Below are 17,477 nucleotides of genomic sequence, written 5' to 3'. Positions count from 1 at the left end.
ACACCTTCAGCCATTGCATCTGCCAAGAAAAGAGAGATGTGGCTATCGGCAGTCTCCTTGGACAGCAGCTCTCAAGCACTGATCTCAACGTGAAAGATGACTCCTCCAAAAGCGTACTGCTGATTCAGCAGAGATGCCTGGAGATCCTCCTGAATTATCCTGTGCTACTTCTCTGCTGAGCTTCCTCTCTGCAAAGCTTTTACTAAGCTCTGACTGGTCTCACTCCTGTTTATTCTGGCAAGATAATACCTGGTGACCCTACATGGGAATGGTGCCAAGGAGAAAGGGTCTTCCTCAGGAGTCACTGCTCACTCATTCCATGATTTGTTACCCTCTACACAGTGCTGGGATATAAGAAAATGGTTGTGACCAAGGACAGGGAGGTTAATCCATCTAACAATACCTGGAGGCCAGGCAGGGGATTTACTGAACCCGCAGGAGTCATTCCGCTGGGAATTTCATGCTGCTGATACCTCATTTCTGCCTTGCACTCATTCCTTCCAGCCTGCCTCCAGCTTTTTCATGCCTGCTCTTAGGACTGGCTGACATGAGCTGTTTGATACCTCAAAAAGCTTTCATCCACCACTCCTAAAGTTTGTCTTCTCCATCATTCAACAGAGTATCTTCTTTACTTTCACCATCTCCAACAGCACTGGTCTGAAGGGAAACATTTGTGGGTTCAGGGAAAGCATCGACTCTGTGTTATAGAAACCACCAAAACCTGACTGGCAGCCTCAGGGGTTACATGTCACCTGTCAATATTAGTTATGAGGGGGGGAAATCCTGCCTCTCTACACTTATCTCTCTTTCAACACCTAAATGTGACACACGATGGGAATGCCCAGCTTGGGGAACAGCCTCCCCAGGCTTGTGGAGAGGTTCATCTGTCAGGTTCATCCTGACCCCGTGGAATAAAGCCTGTGACAGCAGGGCTGGTGCTGCTAAAGGTGGCTGATGCATGGCAGTGTCATGAGGGGTCACCACGCACCCACCCTTCCCCAGCTGCCAGGCCGAGCGGAAGCTTTTGGTGTCCAAATGGGAAAAGTTGTTCTATGTGAAGATCTCTGTAAACTGTAGGCTATGAGACACAGAGACAATGACTACTCCTTGGGTCTGAAAACACATAAATGACCAACCACCACCAGGCACTTCCTTTTCTCCTCCCAGTGATTCTGGTAGTATGTAATGACATGCTCTCTGTGCTTGGACTTCACCCACCGCACCTAAACAGTCTATCAGACAACCCCTGACCTGAGATACTGTTGGAAGAGTCAGGGGCACAAACTTTTCTTTTTAGAAAGCAAAGTACAGAGCTGTACCCAAATTCACAGAAAGGGGGCAATGGGATGTAAGGTTCATCTGCCCTCTCCATGCAGGGGGCCAGAGATGCCCAGCACACTGCTGTGCCACAAAGAAGGTTTAGGTTTTGAAATTACACTGGAGGCTCCTGGACAAAGAGAGAGCAGGGAACTGGGACAACAGCACAGCAGGAACTACCAGCTCCCAAAAACAAGCCACTGGAGCTGTTTGAACCCACTGGGACTTGCTAAAGGCAAGGTCCTGGGGTAACAGTGTTGGGGAAGAGCAGTCAGGGTGAAAAGCAAAGAAGGCCAGCAAATTAACCCCCAAATAAATGGCAACTTGTAAAATCACAGCCATGGAGATGAGCATCCCCTTGTCCTTCAGAAAGCTTTTCTCCATGTCACCTGCACACTTTGCCAACACATTGCTGACAAGTTTCTTTTTCCTCTCCCCCAGTTACCATGACCAAGCACCTGCAATATTGAAGCTGCTCCTGCAGAGTTCTCTTCCCACATAGATGAGAAACATCTTTATTTGCAGAAGTCTTGCAAGCTATTTCTGGAACAGAGTTTTCCAGAGATGATTTTGATTAGTAATTCATTTATTTGAAGCATAAGATGTAAATTTTCCCTTTTTCTGAAAGGTAGATACTTTCTTCTGAGCTTGCTTTATGCTTTGCTTGCATTGCAAACCCTGTTTCCTTAAGTGTAAGGCAGGATGGAGCTCCCTGGATGTCCTCTGAACCCAGAATACATCACCATGGGAGTCCTAGTGACACAGGAGGTAGACAGAAGCAATTTCCATTTGAAAATGTGTTACTTGCTGTAATTTAATCTCTTCAAATCAACTTACCTGGGAAGACCCTGTTTTATTTAGCAAAATTCAAAACCATCATAGCAGCAACCTTTTCCACTTCCTATGCTTTCTCTAGGGTGGCCCTACCTGAAATCATGGTCTCAGGTGCTGCTTCACAGCAACAGGCTACAGAGCTTCCAGGAGCAATCAGCAAAGCACAGTTTCACACCAAAAACATCCCCAATGTAAGATCAAGATGTTCAGAAACAGTTTAGAAGTTCATGTTCAGACAACAAAATATATGGTCAACTCAAAGGCTTCAAGGCAAAACAGAGGAGACAGAAAACACCTCTGCCAAGGAGCTGTCAACCCTTTCCCTCACTGCCTTGTCAAAGGTGGTCAAAAAACCAAGGACTGAGAAGGTGGTAAGCACTGAAGCTGGCCATCTCCCAGCCCCAGCCCAAAGACATGCCTGAGGAGATGTTTTCCTGCACCTCCCAACTCACTAGCACCCTCCCCAAAATGACGCTCCTATACCATCACTGCTGCTTTCAGCCTGCTGCATGTTGCTGTGCATGGTGGCAGAGTCCCCTTGGCTACACATGGTACTGCAAGACTTGCTGGCACCACCTTAGAGATGAGAAATATGTCCCTGGAGCAGGGACTGAGGGCTGCCAATCATGCCAGTTGAGTACCTGCTAACAAAAGAGTCAAGCATCTCTTTGGCACTCCTGGTTTCCCCTTTCCTCCCTGTGGACGCAAGTGGCTTGATCAGTTCCACTTGAACAAGGGACCCCTGATGCAAGCCTCAGCCTGCCACCTTGGGCTAATGGGCTCCACGAACATTTTCACTCTGACTCATCAACTCTGCTCCAGGCTGTCCCATGGAGCACCCACAAAACCCATCAGCTGTTGAAAGGGAGCAATAAAAACATGTCTCAGCTGGGTTGGTCTGAAAAGTCTTTTCCTCCACCACAGCCAGTCACCACCAACAGCCACAGGACCTCTCCTTCCCCAAAGTTCTTTGAAATACATTCTCAAGCCCTATTATCTCTCCTGTTCATACCACACTCCTTCGATTATCGAGAAATCTCTGAGTAATTTATAAGCCCACAAACTCCTGCGCTAACAGGGTCATAAATCACCTTTACAGCCCCCACTGCCTACTGTTCAGGGGGCGGTGGTGCTGCACTGGCCACGGGGTTGGGTGAAGGGAGGCAGCAGGAGCAGGCTCTGCCTTCCCACAACCTCCACCCTCTGCAGCAGGGTGTGCTGGAGGAGAAGGCAGGTTTGTTCCGCATCGGCCGGATGTTTATTTTTTGAAGGATCCAGAGAGGATTCCAGCCCATGTCCTACCTCACTGTGTTTTCCCCGTCCAACACCGAGACAAGCACACAAAAGAGGGTTTTCTTTTTACAAAGTCAGACCAAAGGAGGAGGCTGGTTTTGGCTGCTTTCCTCAAGGAAAGATGCTGCCCATCTAATAATCCCTAAATGGGCAGTGGGTTGTTGGGCTTTCATGTGTTCCTCCGAGCCTCCCCTCGCTGTGCCAGGTCGCTGGTTTTCTTTTCCACGGAGTTGCAAAAGCCCTGAATAACAAGGTTTGTGCATGGAAGTGCTGACACAAACCTTAACTACAGCATCCTGAATATGATACCAGAATAAGGACGCTCCCTGTGTGGCCCAGCGCATGGATAAATAAAGCATTTCAGCAGCCAACGCCGACAGATCATAAACCTCCACAAGCATAAATACCAACAACAACCCAAAAAGATTAGAGGGCTTACAGGCGAGGCAGGCTGCAATGATTTAGAGTTAGGGTGGAAGGGTCATTATTGCTGAATAGGTGGGGGCGAGCGGGCCAAAGAAATCAATAAACCATTCTGCTCCCAGGGAAGGAAGGGGCCACGCTAATTGTGCAAACATACATTTTCCGCTTGAGGCTGGAGATCCCCGGCTCACCCAGCATGGATGGATACAGGCAACTTGCACCATCCTGCTCAGAAATGAGAGTTTCACCCCAAGGCATGTGCCCCACGAGCTTCACCACCCAGAGGACAACTCACCTAAGCACCTCACTTGGTGCAGCTCACTGCTGGAAGCAGCTTCAAAACAAAGCTGACTCAGGCAATGTTCATCTCCAGCTCCAATTTTTTTGGTTGTTTGGGAGTTTTTTGTTGGTTTTGTTTGTTTTAGAGTTAATACCCAGTTGGGATAAGGATCTCAGCTGCTTTCAGTATCACCATCAAGACAGAGCTTTTGCAGCATGCCATTATAGCACTATGCAACCGACTAACTGGTCCTGTCAGCACCAGTTACCTTCAAGCACCAAAGACAAGCTTTGGGACAAACTTCACTCCTGATACAAGCACCACAGTTGCAAGTTGCCACACTTGCATCAGAGGTAGAGGTGACCTCAAAATTAGCCTCCACAGATCATTGCGTCTTACAGCTAGCATGGACACAAAGTTTTGCAGCTGGGTTTCCAGGCATACTGCTGCTGAGGTAGAGTTCAAAGGTAACAAGCAATTCCCTCTCTGCCTCTTCTCCCTCAGTCCTCCCCATCATCAATTCCTCTACCTTTTCTCCCCCACTTTCTTCCTAGGGAACAGAGCAATGATATAAAAGACATCAGCTTTCAAGAGTGAAGCCCATTTTTAAACAGAATAAATATCTATTATACAAATAAATAACTATTTGTATCCAATAACTATTAAGAACAAACATCTGTTCGTACCTAAGAGCCCACTGTTGGGACATACAGGAGAACACCCTTCAGGGAACCAATGGAAATCAGTGAAGCCTTTTATTCCCACAAAGAAACTGACCTCAAAAGCACCTACAGGCTTCATCTTCATTCCCAGCTAACCAGAACTGAGCTGATGCTGATGGTAAAAGCAAAGGAACCTGCTCTGGTCCCTCTGCATGAGCCAGTCTCCTCCTTTGCTGCTTCTCCAAAGATATTTAAAGAGAATGCTTTTTATATCAGTTAATAAAATAGCTTGAAAACCATCCAGGTCATGTCAAGTTTAGTTAATGGATTTCAACTTTGCTTGGGATCTTGAGAGCTTTTAGAAATCAGTAATTTCATCTTCCCTCCAGAAATAAATTCCTCAGTGGTTTCACTGCAAAAATATCCCTAGGAATGGACAACACTGCTGCTCATGTACTAAGACCAAACACAAGATTGAGCCTTATCAAAAGTATGGCATAAACCACGTGCTGAATTTAATACGAACCAAACTGCCAATCTGCTTTCAGGATCAGATATAGCAACCATGGGAGCCCAGGGCCAGAAATGAAAAGCAAAGTTTGTTTCCTCATAGAAGACTTGTACTGATCCCCGTGCTCCAGCATGGAAATCTGCACACTGCCAACACTGGACAAACAGGATTCCTTATGCTCTCCTTTGTTAAGTTGGGGAACAGTTTCTTTTCCTTTCAATTTATTTAGGTTGCCAGTTTCCCATTTTCAGGCAATAATTCTCAACACCATTGGAAAATAGTTTATTTTTTTTTTTAACATTTTGAATAGCCAAAATATGAAATAGAGGCATTAGAATCAGTAAGGCAGCTCCCAACGTTTGGGCCGCTGCATCCCCTCACAGTTTGTAGGTACCAAGAAGAGCTCAACACGCTTTGCTGCACCCATCATCAGTGAGGAAAAAGTGCTGCTGGGGGGGAATTCAGGGGACCTTATGACATGAAGCTGGTGACTCCCCAATAGCCCTTTCTCTGAATCACCAGGATGCTGTCAAGCATCATGTCTGAGTCCAGACACCCTCATCCTCTGCTCTCTGAGTATCGTCTTGCAAGGAGATCCGCAAGAGCTGGCCAGAGCCCTGCAGGCATCCAGCACACAAACAGCTCCCTGTTTGGGCTGGGAATGCCTATAGCTCCTGCCTCGTCTGGGAATTCCTATAGCTGCCCACCTCCCTGGGCCCATCACCCAACTAACCAAGCTGCTTTGTGAGCTTAGCCTTGCTGGCCCCGTGTCAGAGTTAGCACAGATTTGTCTCAAAAGTGAGACCTCACAATTTAACCTGCTGTGGTTCAGCTTCTTGGCATGCACAGTGATGGTGCACACAGGGGAAAACAGGCTCCCAGAAAGAAACCAAAACAGCACCCAAAAAATCCATTTTCTTGTTTGTTAAATTCAAATGGCAATTAAATTCCTATTACCTACTCTTTTAATGTAAACAGGCAAACATAAGCCCTCTGCCTCTCTGGCAGACTATTCCCAATTCCTTTCTCCCTCTACAAACCAGAAGACACAACCCAGCTGATCCAGGAGCTGGAGGCTCTGCTGCGATCCCCAGGATAGCAGCATCAGGAGAGAGAGTGATGCTCTCAGAGTGCTGCAGGCCAGCCCAGTCCTGTTCCCTGCCTTCCCAGTTCTTTAGTGGGGATTAGGTTAGCAGAACAAGCCAAGAAAAGCACTGGTGAAGCCACTGCACCCACATCTGCAGGCACCTGCACATCTCTCAAAGATCCACCCAGCAGGCTGTCAGTTGTGCCCCAGCTCGGTCAGATTGGCTTGTGGATCAGAAGACTTCTCATGTAGGGCTGAGATAATGCCATTATAAACTCACAAAATAAACACTCAATATAAGCAGGGCAGACCCTCTCTGCCTGCCCACAGAGCCAAGCAGAGCTGCCCACACTCCTCCCTGCCATCCTCAGAGCTACCAGCTTGGCTGGTCACTGAAAATCCCAATGCAGAAACCTATCTGCTCCCTTTTGCACTGTGAATCTTCCCATCCCTGATAGCCCCTTGGTCAGGCTGCCTTGGCACATAGCAGAATAACCCACACCGAGTTACAGCCCTAATTTCAGGTGACGTTTGCAGAAGAGCTGCCTGTTCCCCAGGATAAAAATGCCATGTGTACACAGCACCAAACATTACTCCTGTCACAGGCCCCAAGGAAGAGAGCTGCTGGTTCTTCTATTGATTGCTGGGGGGCTGTTTGCTATTCTGATCTCAGCTGGTAGGAAGTCTCCCCAATCACAGCGAGGTCATGACCACGGGGTCACAAACCTGCACTACATACATCATAATTTATTTTACAGATAATCAATACCACACTGCACCATGCAATCTTACAGTACAGACCCATGCTCAGGGGCTGGCACTGCTCAACCAGGATTGTACCCTTAAGGTCTGGCAGCTTAAAGGGGTTAAAGTCAGCTTCCATTTCATAGTTGGGAATCCCAGAATCCCAACATGGTGGGTGTTGGTAGGGACTTCTGGAGACCATCTAGTCCAACCCTCATGCTAAAGTAGGGTCACTCACAGTAGGTTGCCCAGGATCACAATGTCCAGGTGGGTTTGGAATCTCTCCAGAGAAGGAGACTCCACAACCAATCTGGGCATCCTGCTCCAGGACTCCAGCAGCCTCAAATTATGGCTGGAAGAAGAGTATGTGCCCTACTCAGTGGTAGTTTGCACATTCATATAACCAAGGCAAATTTGCAGTGAAGGAGGTGTGCCCAGTCCCTCCAGTGAGTAGGGAGCCCCTGTGACTGCAGCACTGCAGTGCCAGCTTTCCAGCCCATCCCTGTCTCCAAACAGGTTAACAGCCACAGAGAAGCACCAAAATGTCTTCCACCAATGTTGTCCTTCATCTCATTTTCTAATTTATATTCCCAGGGCTCCATACCCCACCAGCCCTGCCCACAGTCACCCAGCACACATGCTGCAAGGCCAGTTATTTACCAGGCTCACCAGTGCTCCCCACATATTTCTGTTAATTCTGCAGAAGAGTAGCTCAGGGTAGTCCAAAAGATACAACAGCTTTTTAGCAAGCTGTCCTTGAAAATGATGCCAAAGATAGTATTGTAGCAGGAAAGAAAGAGATTTGAAACATGCAGTAGGAGAAAAAGGGACTGGGAGGAATAAGAAGTGCTGGAAACACCTTGCAGGAAGGGCAATCCGTTATTAATTAATTGCTGCATCCTGGCGTTTGCGTCCATGCAATATGTAGTTTCCTGGAACCTGCACCAAGATTTTGCATTCATCGTCCTCAGTGTGATTTGGATTGTAAAACATGAACAGAGGAACCACAGGGCACACCTGGCCCCTTGTCACCACTTCCCTCGGTGCCATACCCATCATATGCAAGAATCAGCCTCTCAGCCTGGCCAGCACCTGGGGAAAGGTTTGGCAACCCCAGTCTGTCCCAGTGAACCCAGTGAAGTAATTCCTCACCTTCCATCTCCATGTGGGGTGAGGCCAGAGTCTGGGCTCTGCCCCATCTCCCATTCAACTGCTCCCCAAGGCAGGGGCTGTGATTACCCAGAATTGCAGTCTCCAGCCATTCCCCTTTCCTCCCAGTTTGCCGCCGAAGCAAACTTGACCACAGCCAGCACAGCCAGTGAGCTCGATAAGCATGCACCCAGCTAGAGCCACAACACAGGAGCAGCACTATGCTGAGACAGGATCTATGTGCAGGAGGATGCTGTTGGATGCTGTTATTGCACTCTGAGGTCAGTATGTTGAAGGCATTGTGGATTTCCCAGCAGCATGACCCCTTTTCTGCTGACTGCAGCAGAATAAAGCAGATAACCTGATGAAGAAGCCAGCACATGCAGTGAGCAGGGTGTAAGAAGAGCTTGGCAAAGGGCACAGTGCTGTGCCAGGGGATGATGTGCTGGCACTACACTGGAAACACTGCTCTGTGTTTCAGCTTGAAATCCAGCTGCCTGTGTGGGCCAAAAAAAGCAGGGAGATGATGAAGTACTACCCATGGATCCCATCCTGGTGTTGAAGCAAGCTGGTGAGCCCAGTGCAGGGGCACGAGCCCCACAGCCTGGTCCTGGCTGAGTGGGGAAGATTGGCACGTCAGCTCCCACCCACCGCAGCCCCCAGCACGGCAAGGAGTTTGCACAAAGGGAAACACGCAGACCATGACAGGCTAAGCCTCCTCCTTCCTCTCTGTTCCCTTTTCTTTCTCTTCATGCTATGGCGAGGCTGCTGAATGCCAATGGGAAAATACTTTGGCAGAGCCAGACAGTCTTTTCTGTTTTGTTGGGTTTTTTTCTTACTTTCCCTTCAGCTGCTTCACTGGATGCCTAATCCTCTGTGGACATCTGGAGAGGGACCAGGACACGGAGGCAACATACCAGGTAGGCAGAGTATTGCACAGCTCTGCATAATTTCTGCTTTTACCTGCTGCTAGGGCACAGCAGGTGATCAAACACAAAAACCCAGGGAAGGAAAGGAAAAAAAAATAAGGTTTAGACCTGTCAGAGATGCAGATTCCCATGTGGAAGTACCCCTGGTCTCAGAAGCAGAGCAGAGAAAGGTCACAGTTTGCAGCAGAACATGTCTCTCCAAAGCATGAGAGAGCCTCAAGGACAAGAGGGTATTTAGATGCCTCCCTGTGCCCACAGCTTTCATACCCCCCAGTATACATGGCATGACCTACCCCAGCCTTCCCAGTACCAGAGCAGCTTGCAAAGACCTCAGGAAAAGGCCCTGGCAGCAGGTATCTGTCCCAAAATACCCCTGCCCAGGCACCATCAACAGCTGCTCATTGGTTTGGTTTTCTTTTAAAATCATGCTGTGTCCTGAACAGAGCTGCTTTTGTCACAACTGACAGCCAAAGTGTCCACATCTGGGCAAAATCCACCTGAAAGCAGCTATTGCTCAGAAGGATGCAGGCAGGAGAGAGTCTGATAGGGGTTTTGCCTGCTTCTAAGGAAAGGAAGAGTCGTATAAAAATACACCCAAGGATCCTGGAAGTAGCTTTATAGATTAAAAAAAAAAAAACCAAAACAAAGAGGGGGGGATTTTCAGCCCCAGAGGAGTCCTTCTCTTGAGCTCAGACTCCTGCAGCAGATGCAGATATCTGCTCACCAGCCCAGTGAGCTTGGTGCTACCAGCTTACAGCAAAATCAGGTATTCTGAATGGCCACCTGAGTCTCTTTGATGCTGTTCATCCTCCCTGAGACCCCAGAAGCTCTGAGCTTCCCTGTCACCAAAGGACCTGCCACCAGCTTCATCACCACAGCACATCCCAAAGGCTTGGGAAGTATCATCACCCTTTGCCTGTTCCACTCTTGGAACGCTATGTCCAGGCTGCTCTACAAGCAGCAAAGAAATGGGATTTGAACATATATCCCTCTTGTGAATCCCAGCACTGCTCCAAACCCAGCCTCACTTGTCTCCTCCCAGCCTTGGACGTGCCAGGTGCAATCAGGAGAGTAACCAAGAAATCAAATGTAACCACCATGATGTGACCAGCTATCTCTGAACCCTTTACCTACTACACCCTGCTAAGTGCTCTCCTCAACCACACCGAGTCCTTCTCTGGAGCATCCTGCACATCACTAGAGCCTTGAAAAGGCAAACAGCAATATATGCAGGTGCACAGATCAAAGCCTTCCAGCAGCAGCTCTGCTTTGCTGCCTGTGGCCACAACACATCCAGAAGACACTAAGCCCTCGAATGCCAAAAGAGTTCATATTTGTTTCTGCCTCACTTGGAAGGAAATCTGGAAACCAGCTTCACCCTTGCAAATCTTCCTGCTGAACATGTTTAAGGGGGTCTTCTGGCAGAGGACTTGTCCTAGCACGCTGAAGGACCAGGGACTATGGCAAGCAAAGGCATCATGACCCATGCAGCCAACAGCCACCGTTGGGTCATGAGCTGCATACCCCCCATCTTTGTAGGAACAAGGCCCATGCCTTCACTCAACCCATGCTATTCTCAGTCTTACTTCTCCCAGGGGATACCCAGAGCATGCATCAGCACAAGTACCAGGCCTCTGCTGCTTAGTAGAGCTGGACTTCCCTGCTCCAGCTCAGACAACTGCTTAAATGTGCCTCCTCTTCCTCCACAAGCCCAAGTTCTCCAGAGACCAGGAGGCAGAAGCAGGACATGAGAGACAGCTTCAGAACACACCAGAGACAGGTGCAATGAGTCAGCAGGAGGGAAAAAAAAATCTCTTGTGGTAACCAGCACAATTGTTTCCTGGAGAGAAAGGGACATTACACAGCAGCTAGAGATTTAATACACAATCAAACCTTACGTGGGCCTTGCAAACCCACATAAGCAGGCACTGCATCCACCACCACAAGTCAGGCAGTAGCACTGACCCAGCACCATGGAGCATCTCATCAGTTCCAACCCATGATGGGGTCATATACTGCAGCAAAATAGCTGAGCTCCTCCCCCTCTGATTAAATCAACCTTTGGCTATGCAGTTTCTCTTGTCTTCTCACTGCCTAATAACTAAGAGTCATCTGTGATCAGAAAAAATCAACAGAAAACTTCCCAGCCTTTTCCAGGCTACTTTTAGCATATTTTGTCCTTCACAGCTTCACTTCTATGGCCTGTGTGTCAGCAACCCAACACGAGTGCAGTGTGGGCCAGTGCAGGCAGGTACTACAGCATGGCAGGAACTGCAGTGAGACAAGATTGGAAAGTAGCACTCACTTCAGATGTTTCCATGGAACCTTCATCCAAGGGGCTTCAGGCACCCTCACAGAGCAGGAGGCAGGTGCTGGCATGGGGATGCTGTGCTGAGGACTCAATGATCCTGGGCCAGGCTGAGCAGAGATGACAAGCACTGGATCTCCCATCCTAGGAGCTGCAGGGTGCTGGGTCCACAGCCAACAAGGCTGTGCCATGAGGAGCAGAGTGGTACACTGGATCAAAGTAACATCTGCCCTGTCCCACAGCATGAGCTTCAAGAGTGAAGCAGCAATGCCCAAGTCCCAAAGCCTCCATCCCTGGCAGCACACGTGGCCTTGGCTGCCACCCCCAGACAGATGTTCATGCTACCGAGGTGGGGTGAGGGCAGGTGGGTGCCTACCTGCAGAGAGGGTAGACATGAGAATTACCTTCCTGGGGTGGGTGGATGGCCCAGCACCTTGCCTTCAGTGCCAGCCACCAGTGTTAGTGCCCAGAGGGTGAGGGCAAGGCAAGCAGAGACCCTTGGCCCCAGCACTGCTTCACGCCCGCAGATGGGGAAGCCGGAACGCCGTGGCAAGGCAAGCCTGGCTCTGCCAAGCACCAGGCTCTGGCTTGTCCACAGCAGTGTCCTCGGTGCCGTTCAGTGTTGCTCACATCCGGCTGCCGGGGACGCCGGCTGCAGAGGAGCAGCAGGGAGAAGGGAGGGAGGGAGCTGCTCAGCAGGCTCACGGCTCCGACATGTGCTGCCACGGCTTCGCCAGACCGCAGGATCTGGCTCACTGAACGTGTGGAAGCAACACTTCTCTGTGTCTCACTTTACAAACCCCAAACAATAACTGTCTGTCGCTGCACAGGAGCTTAGGAGAAACATAAGTTGCTATTGGCATGACGCGCAGCAGCCTTCCTCTTACACAACACCAGCAGATGTGAAAATAGCCTGGTGCTGCCTTGTGCGCTCCTCTGACCTCCTGTTTGCTTCTGGATCAGATTCCAAAGCTGGATCTTAACCTACAAGAGCCATAAAAGCAAAGGATTTGGCCCTATCAGGGACCTCTTAATAATCTAAGACAGATGCACTTCGTGTAGAAGAACACGCAAAAGTTTGTCAGCCTCTGCTCTGAGGCATGGCCGAGGCAGCCCACACCAGCATCACCCCATGCTCTGGCTGATGATGTGCTGGAGGTGGTCCAGGCCAGAAGAGCTGGAATCTCTTGCAAACTAGGGCAACACCCAAAACCTCGCAACCTCACTCAGTCTACACTGAACATGCCTCCAGGCCCTGGTGAAGGTGGACTTCTGAAGTCCCATGTTCCTGACCCCAAGGTTCTAAGGGTCACTGGAGCTGCCAGAGCCAGCATAGCATGGGAGATACTGTCCATCTACACAAGGTGCTCCTAGAGTTTCTCATCCATGTGAAGAGCAGGGACTGACTCCAAAATCAAACTCAAAACCTCTCTGGGACATAAAGAGGGAAATAGCACATGGAGGACAAATTGCTCCTCAAAGTGTGAAAAGGTATCAGGAGAATGAAACTGAAGGATGTCAAAGACAAGTGACAGAGGGAGAGCAACCCTGGAAACAACCTGCATAAATAAATTAATCCCTCCAGTGTCCCCAGAAATATCCATTGTCCCTGCTGCCTTCAGGACTGCAGCAAACTCTAAGAAGCAGAGGAACCTCCTAAGATCCAAGAGAAGAGAACAAGACAGGGACATTGCTGGCATGGGGGAAGGGATCAAGAACAAGCTGTCCTCACAGCCATGCAAGGTACAGTGCTGCTCTTACAGCCATGCCAGTGTGCCAGCTCTCATTAGCTGTGTTCCAGGAGTGCTCCTCTCTGACCTGCCGCTTGCTGTTCCCCAGCGTCCCTCGGTGGACATATCACCCAACAGCAAAGGCCTGGAGTCTAAATCCTGCTCCTGTAAACTCCCATCCCTCCAAGCTCTTGACATTCTGGGCTGGGTAGCACCTCTCTGGTGCTGTCACAACCCTCCCACGGGTGATGCTACACACAACCATGTCACCTACAGGTGGCTGTGGCTGTAGAGGTGGGAACCAGGTCTAAGAGAAAGCTTTTAGCCAACAGCTGAGCTACCACATCACCTCACTTCAAAGCACCACAGTCTTTGTACATGAGTATCTAGAGAAAACACAAACTTTCCAAGCCATGGTATTCTTCTCCAGAACACTTCCCAGCCCAAATGCATGCCAGAGGGATTCCTACCTTTGCATGCAGAGCCACAGGGTGACAGCCAGCAGCTGGGGAGTAGAATTATAAGACTAAGAGATGGGACAACCTGCTGGCCATGGCTTGCATGGGAGGGCAAAAGGCAGCCTTAGAATGTAATCCGTTTCAGGCACTCCTAAATCTCCCCAATACAACACAGAGCCCTTTAAGCAAAACTAAACAACTTCCTTTAGCCTAAATAAATATTAAAGCTAAGTGATGCATTAATTTACTCCAGTTCACCAAAGGCTAACTCCTACCCAAACTGATCACTATAAAAGAAATCCTATAATCCCTCGCTCCCATTCGGGCTCAAAACATGTAATCCCGTGAATAAATCCAGACAGAACGTGTAACAAAACGGGCAATAAAAACTTACAGCATTCACATCTTTTCATCTACCATTAATACCTGTAAACACTCACTCAAAGGCCCTCAAGAACGACTAATCTAAGGGGCTTGGCTCCCAACGCTAATCGCCGCAGGAGCGAGCCCCTTGGCGTGACACCCAGCGAGCCCCGCTGCCCCTCCAGCCAGCCCAGCACACCTCCGCAGTGCCCATCCGCAGAGAATCCTGCCTCAAAGCCCACAAAACGCTGCCAAATCAGCACGAAAGGGAGCGAGTATGGTTCTAATAGCACCAGAGAGCAGCTTTTATTTTTTTTCTTCCCCCCCCCACCCCTTTTTTTTTTTTTTAAATAATTTTATTGCTTTGGAAGTCTGCAAGCTCCAACTGTATAAATGCCAATAACTTCCCAAGTTTTAAGGCTGCTGAAGTAAGAGATCAGATTTTAGCAAGTGCTTTCCAGGCAGCCAGCCAAACTTTTTCTGATTCACTAAAAGCACCAAAGGGAGGGGGAGAGGGAGGGGGCTGGAGGGCTGATTAACTTCAGTTACCGCACAAGCGCAAAAAAAGAAGTCTCCCCTCTGCAAAGGGTGCCATCGCTGCAAGCCCTGCATGGCCTCATACTCCTTGGGCTTGAAAAACACCCCAAAAGGCACCGGAGAAACACAGCGAGCGCCTCCCAGCCCCAGGGTGATTTACAGCTGTGGATCCTCTCCTGACCAGGAGGCTGCTCCGCCGAGGGGACTCTGCTGGTGTTAGGTTCAAGCTGCAGTTTCCAGAGGGGATGAGAAGAAAAATGTGACTGGGGATTTTTTGGAAGGGTGGGGGAGCAGGGTGGTTTGGCTTTTAGCTTGACCAGAGGGATGGAGCTCCCTCCAAGGCTGCTGTTGTGCTCATTTGGGACCATCCCTCACCGTCGCTGGGTTATCTTCAAAAGGGTGAGCAGGTGCAATCCCAGTCAAACCACCGTGCAGGGCCAAGGAGGTGGCATAAGTGGCACAGCCTCACACTGAGATGGTGGCCTGATGCCAGCAGGGCAGTGGCACCTGTTCTGCCCAGCCGTGCAGGTGGGTCTGCTCTGGGATGCCCAGTTAAATCCCCATCATCCCAGGGAGGCATGTGGCCCTGTGGCTGTTGGGGGCAGTGGCCACCCCAGCATCCTCAGCCACCATCCCCATCCTGCAGGCGCTGGGCTGCAGAGCCTCGACACTCAGGTTGTTCCTCCAACGGCTTCATTCCTGCCGAGGCAGGATCAAAGACAGGATCTGACTTGGATGGCTTTCTACTCTATAATGGGGAGGGAGCACGCAGCCTCCTTCTCCTGGCTAGGAAAACTCGTGTTTTTCAAAGTATCAGTTTTTGGGAGTAAGTTCCCGGGGGGGGGGGTGGAGGAGGGGGGAATGGGGGGAAAAAAAAAAAAGAAAGGAGGGCGAGCAGGAGAGTGCCTGCTCTTCCAAGGCAAGTGCATCAATCAACATTGTGCAAGGAGGAGAGTCCAGCACTCCCTCTCACATCATTAGCCAGCCTAATGCACTCCAGAGGATCCCGCTACCGGCGCACCCGGCTGCGCCCTAGCCCACACCGGGCGGCCGAGCGCCCGCAGCCCCGGTGCCCCCCACACCGGCGCTCACCCAACTAAGGAACTGAGAGAGTGGGGCAGCCTCTGCCCAGGGCAAGGGACACTCCAGCATCTGGCACTGGTGGGGATCGCTTTAGTATGGCTATAAAAACTAGAGGGGGAAAAAGTGAAAGCCGTAGCCCGAAGTGCCTGGCACTGCGGGGTCAGCAGCTGCCTTTGTTTCTGTTTTCCAACCAAAAGCGAAAGAGGACAGAAAAGACACGTACCTGTACCTGAAAGCACAGCAGCAGGAAATGTAAACATCTGGAGAGGAGAAAAAAAAAAGCAACAAGAGATCAAATGATGCGGTAAAATGGTTAAAGTTGATTAGTTTTGGGGGTTTTGTTTTCTTTTCTTTATTTCCTTTTTTTTTTTTTCTCTCTTTGTTTTTGTTTGCAATTCTTTTAAAGGGCGCAGAGCCATACTCGGCTCAGGAAAAAGACTCGCGTCCCGATTCCCACCTGATTGCAAGGAAAATGCAACCGGAGCCTCCAAAATGAAAGTTAAAAAAAAAACAAAACAGTAATAATAAAACCAAGGGGAAAAAATGTTAAAAAAAAAATATAAAAATTAAAAATTAGAAAAATATATTGAAAAATATGCCATAATCCTTACAGGCAAGTGCAGGCTGAGAGCAGTGAATACATCGCTGGGCGAGAAGAGGGAGGTCAGTGGCTTCACGCTAGCGGAGTGCAGTCCCCCACCGCCGCCCTGACATGGGAGCGATCCGGCCGGCGAGCTCCACTCCGCGCCGTTCCGCGCCGCTCCGCGCCGCCGAGAAGTTGTGGTACCGCCCGCTTTGCCTCCTCCGAGTGACTCGCTTAGGCATCAGCTCTCCTCTCCCCCTGTCTCTCCTCCTCCTCCTCTCCCTCTCTCTCTCCGCCTTTGGGGGGGATGAAGGTGCTTATTGTCAGTAACTTCCGATCATCAGCGAGTGCCCCCCCGCCGCCGCCCCCGGGCCAGCCCTGCGAGGCGGATAAAGCCTCTCGGCGGCCCCGCGCCCGCTCCGCGCCCCGCTCCGCTCCGGCGGCATGGCGATGCGCGGGGTGCGGAGCGGGAGGCGGGACCCGCCCGGGCAACCCCCCGCGGGGCTGGCACCGCCTGCGCGGATGTGGCACCGCCCGCCTGCACAGCACAGCACGGGGGCCAGCGGCGGCGGGGAGCGGGTGAATACAAAATAGGGAGGAAATTTAAAAGGAGAGAAAGAGGGGAAAGGAGGTGGGGATGCCGGCCTCATCCGCGCCCTCCCCGGCCCGACGGAGCGGGCAAAGCCGCTGCTGGTCCGGAACGCGGACGGGAACCCCCCGACCCCCAGTAGAGCGGCTGTTGACGCTTCGCGCCCGCTCCCTGCCCAGCCTCGTCCCGGTGCACTCTTACCTCGGAGCGGGCAGCAGCGCGTCCTGTCCCCGGCCAGCCCCGAGCGAGCGGGTGGCAGTGGAGCCCCGGTAGGCTCGGTGCTGTTGCCCCCTGCCCCGCCGCTGCTCGGGCAGGGCGTCTCCGCGCCCGCCTGGGTCCATTAGCCCGGCTCTGCCCGGCTCCCACGGCGGGCGCTCTGCAGCGGGGTCAGGTTGCCGGGGTTGCCGGTGCTGCCAGCGCTGCCCGCCGCTCCGGTACGCTTCGCCTGCCCTCCAGCGGCCGCGCCGCCGCCCAGCACGACTCAGTTCGGCCCGCTGAACTTACCCTGCAGCCCAAGGGAAAAACCCAACAGGCTTCTCCATCCTGATTTGTTTTTTTAATTAAGGTAAATTATAAAAAACGGAGAGGCTGGGAGCG

At 50.8% G+C, this 17,477-nt stretch overlaps 1 protein-coding gene across 2 annotated transcripts in view; it reads right to left on the bottom strand.

Moving 5' to 3' along the window:
- The window catches only part of FGF18 (fibroblast growth factor 18), a 75,713-nt gene extending 58,456 nt beyond the window's left edge, over positions 1-17,257 (bottom strand). Inside the window, exons 1-3 of one of the 2 annotated variants that reach the window (XM_054168406.1) lie at positions 17,082-17,257; positions 16,320-16,587; positions 15,932-15,968 (exon numbers count right to left, since the gene is read on the bottom strand). In XM_054168406.1, coding sequence (XP_054024381.1) covers positions 15,932-15,968; positions 16,320-16,351 — 69 coding nt within the window. In that variant the 5' untranslated portion in view covers positions 16,352-16,587; positions 17,082-17,257. Of the gene's footprint in view, positions 1-15,931; positions 15,969-16,319; positions 16,738-17,081 lie in introns of those variants that run through there. The other variant, XM_009905746.2, reaches the window with a different exon arrangement.
- Between the last annotated feature and the right edge of the window lie 220 nt (positions 17,258-17,477).

This window comes from Dryobates pubescens, chromosome 16 (genome assembly GCF_014839835.1).
Source record: "Dryobates pubescens isolate bDryPub1 chromosome 16, bDryPub1.pri, whole genome shotgun sequence".
Taxonomy (NCBI): domain Eukaryota; kingdom Metazoa; phylum Chordata; class Aves; order Piciformes; family Picidae; genus Dryobates; species Dryobates pubescens.
This window is presented reverse-complemented; position numbering and strand designations above follow the sequence as displayed.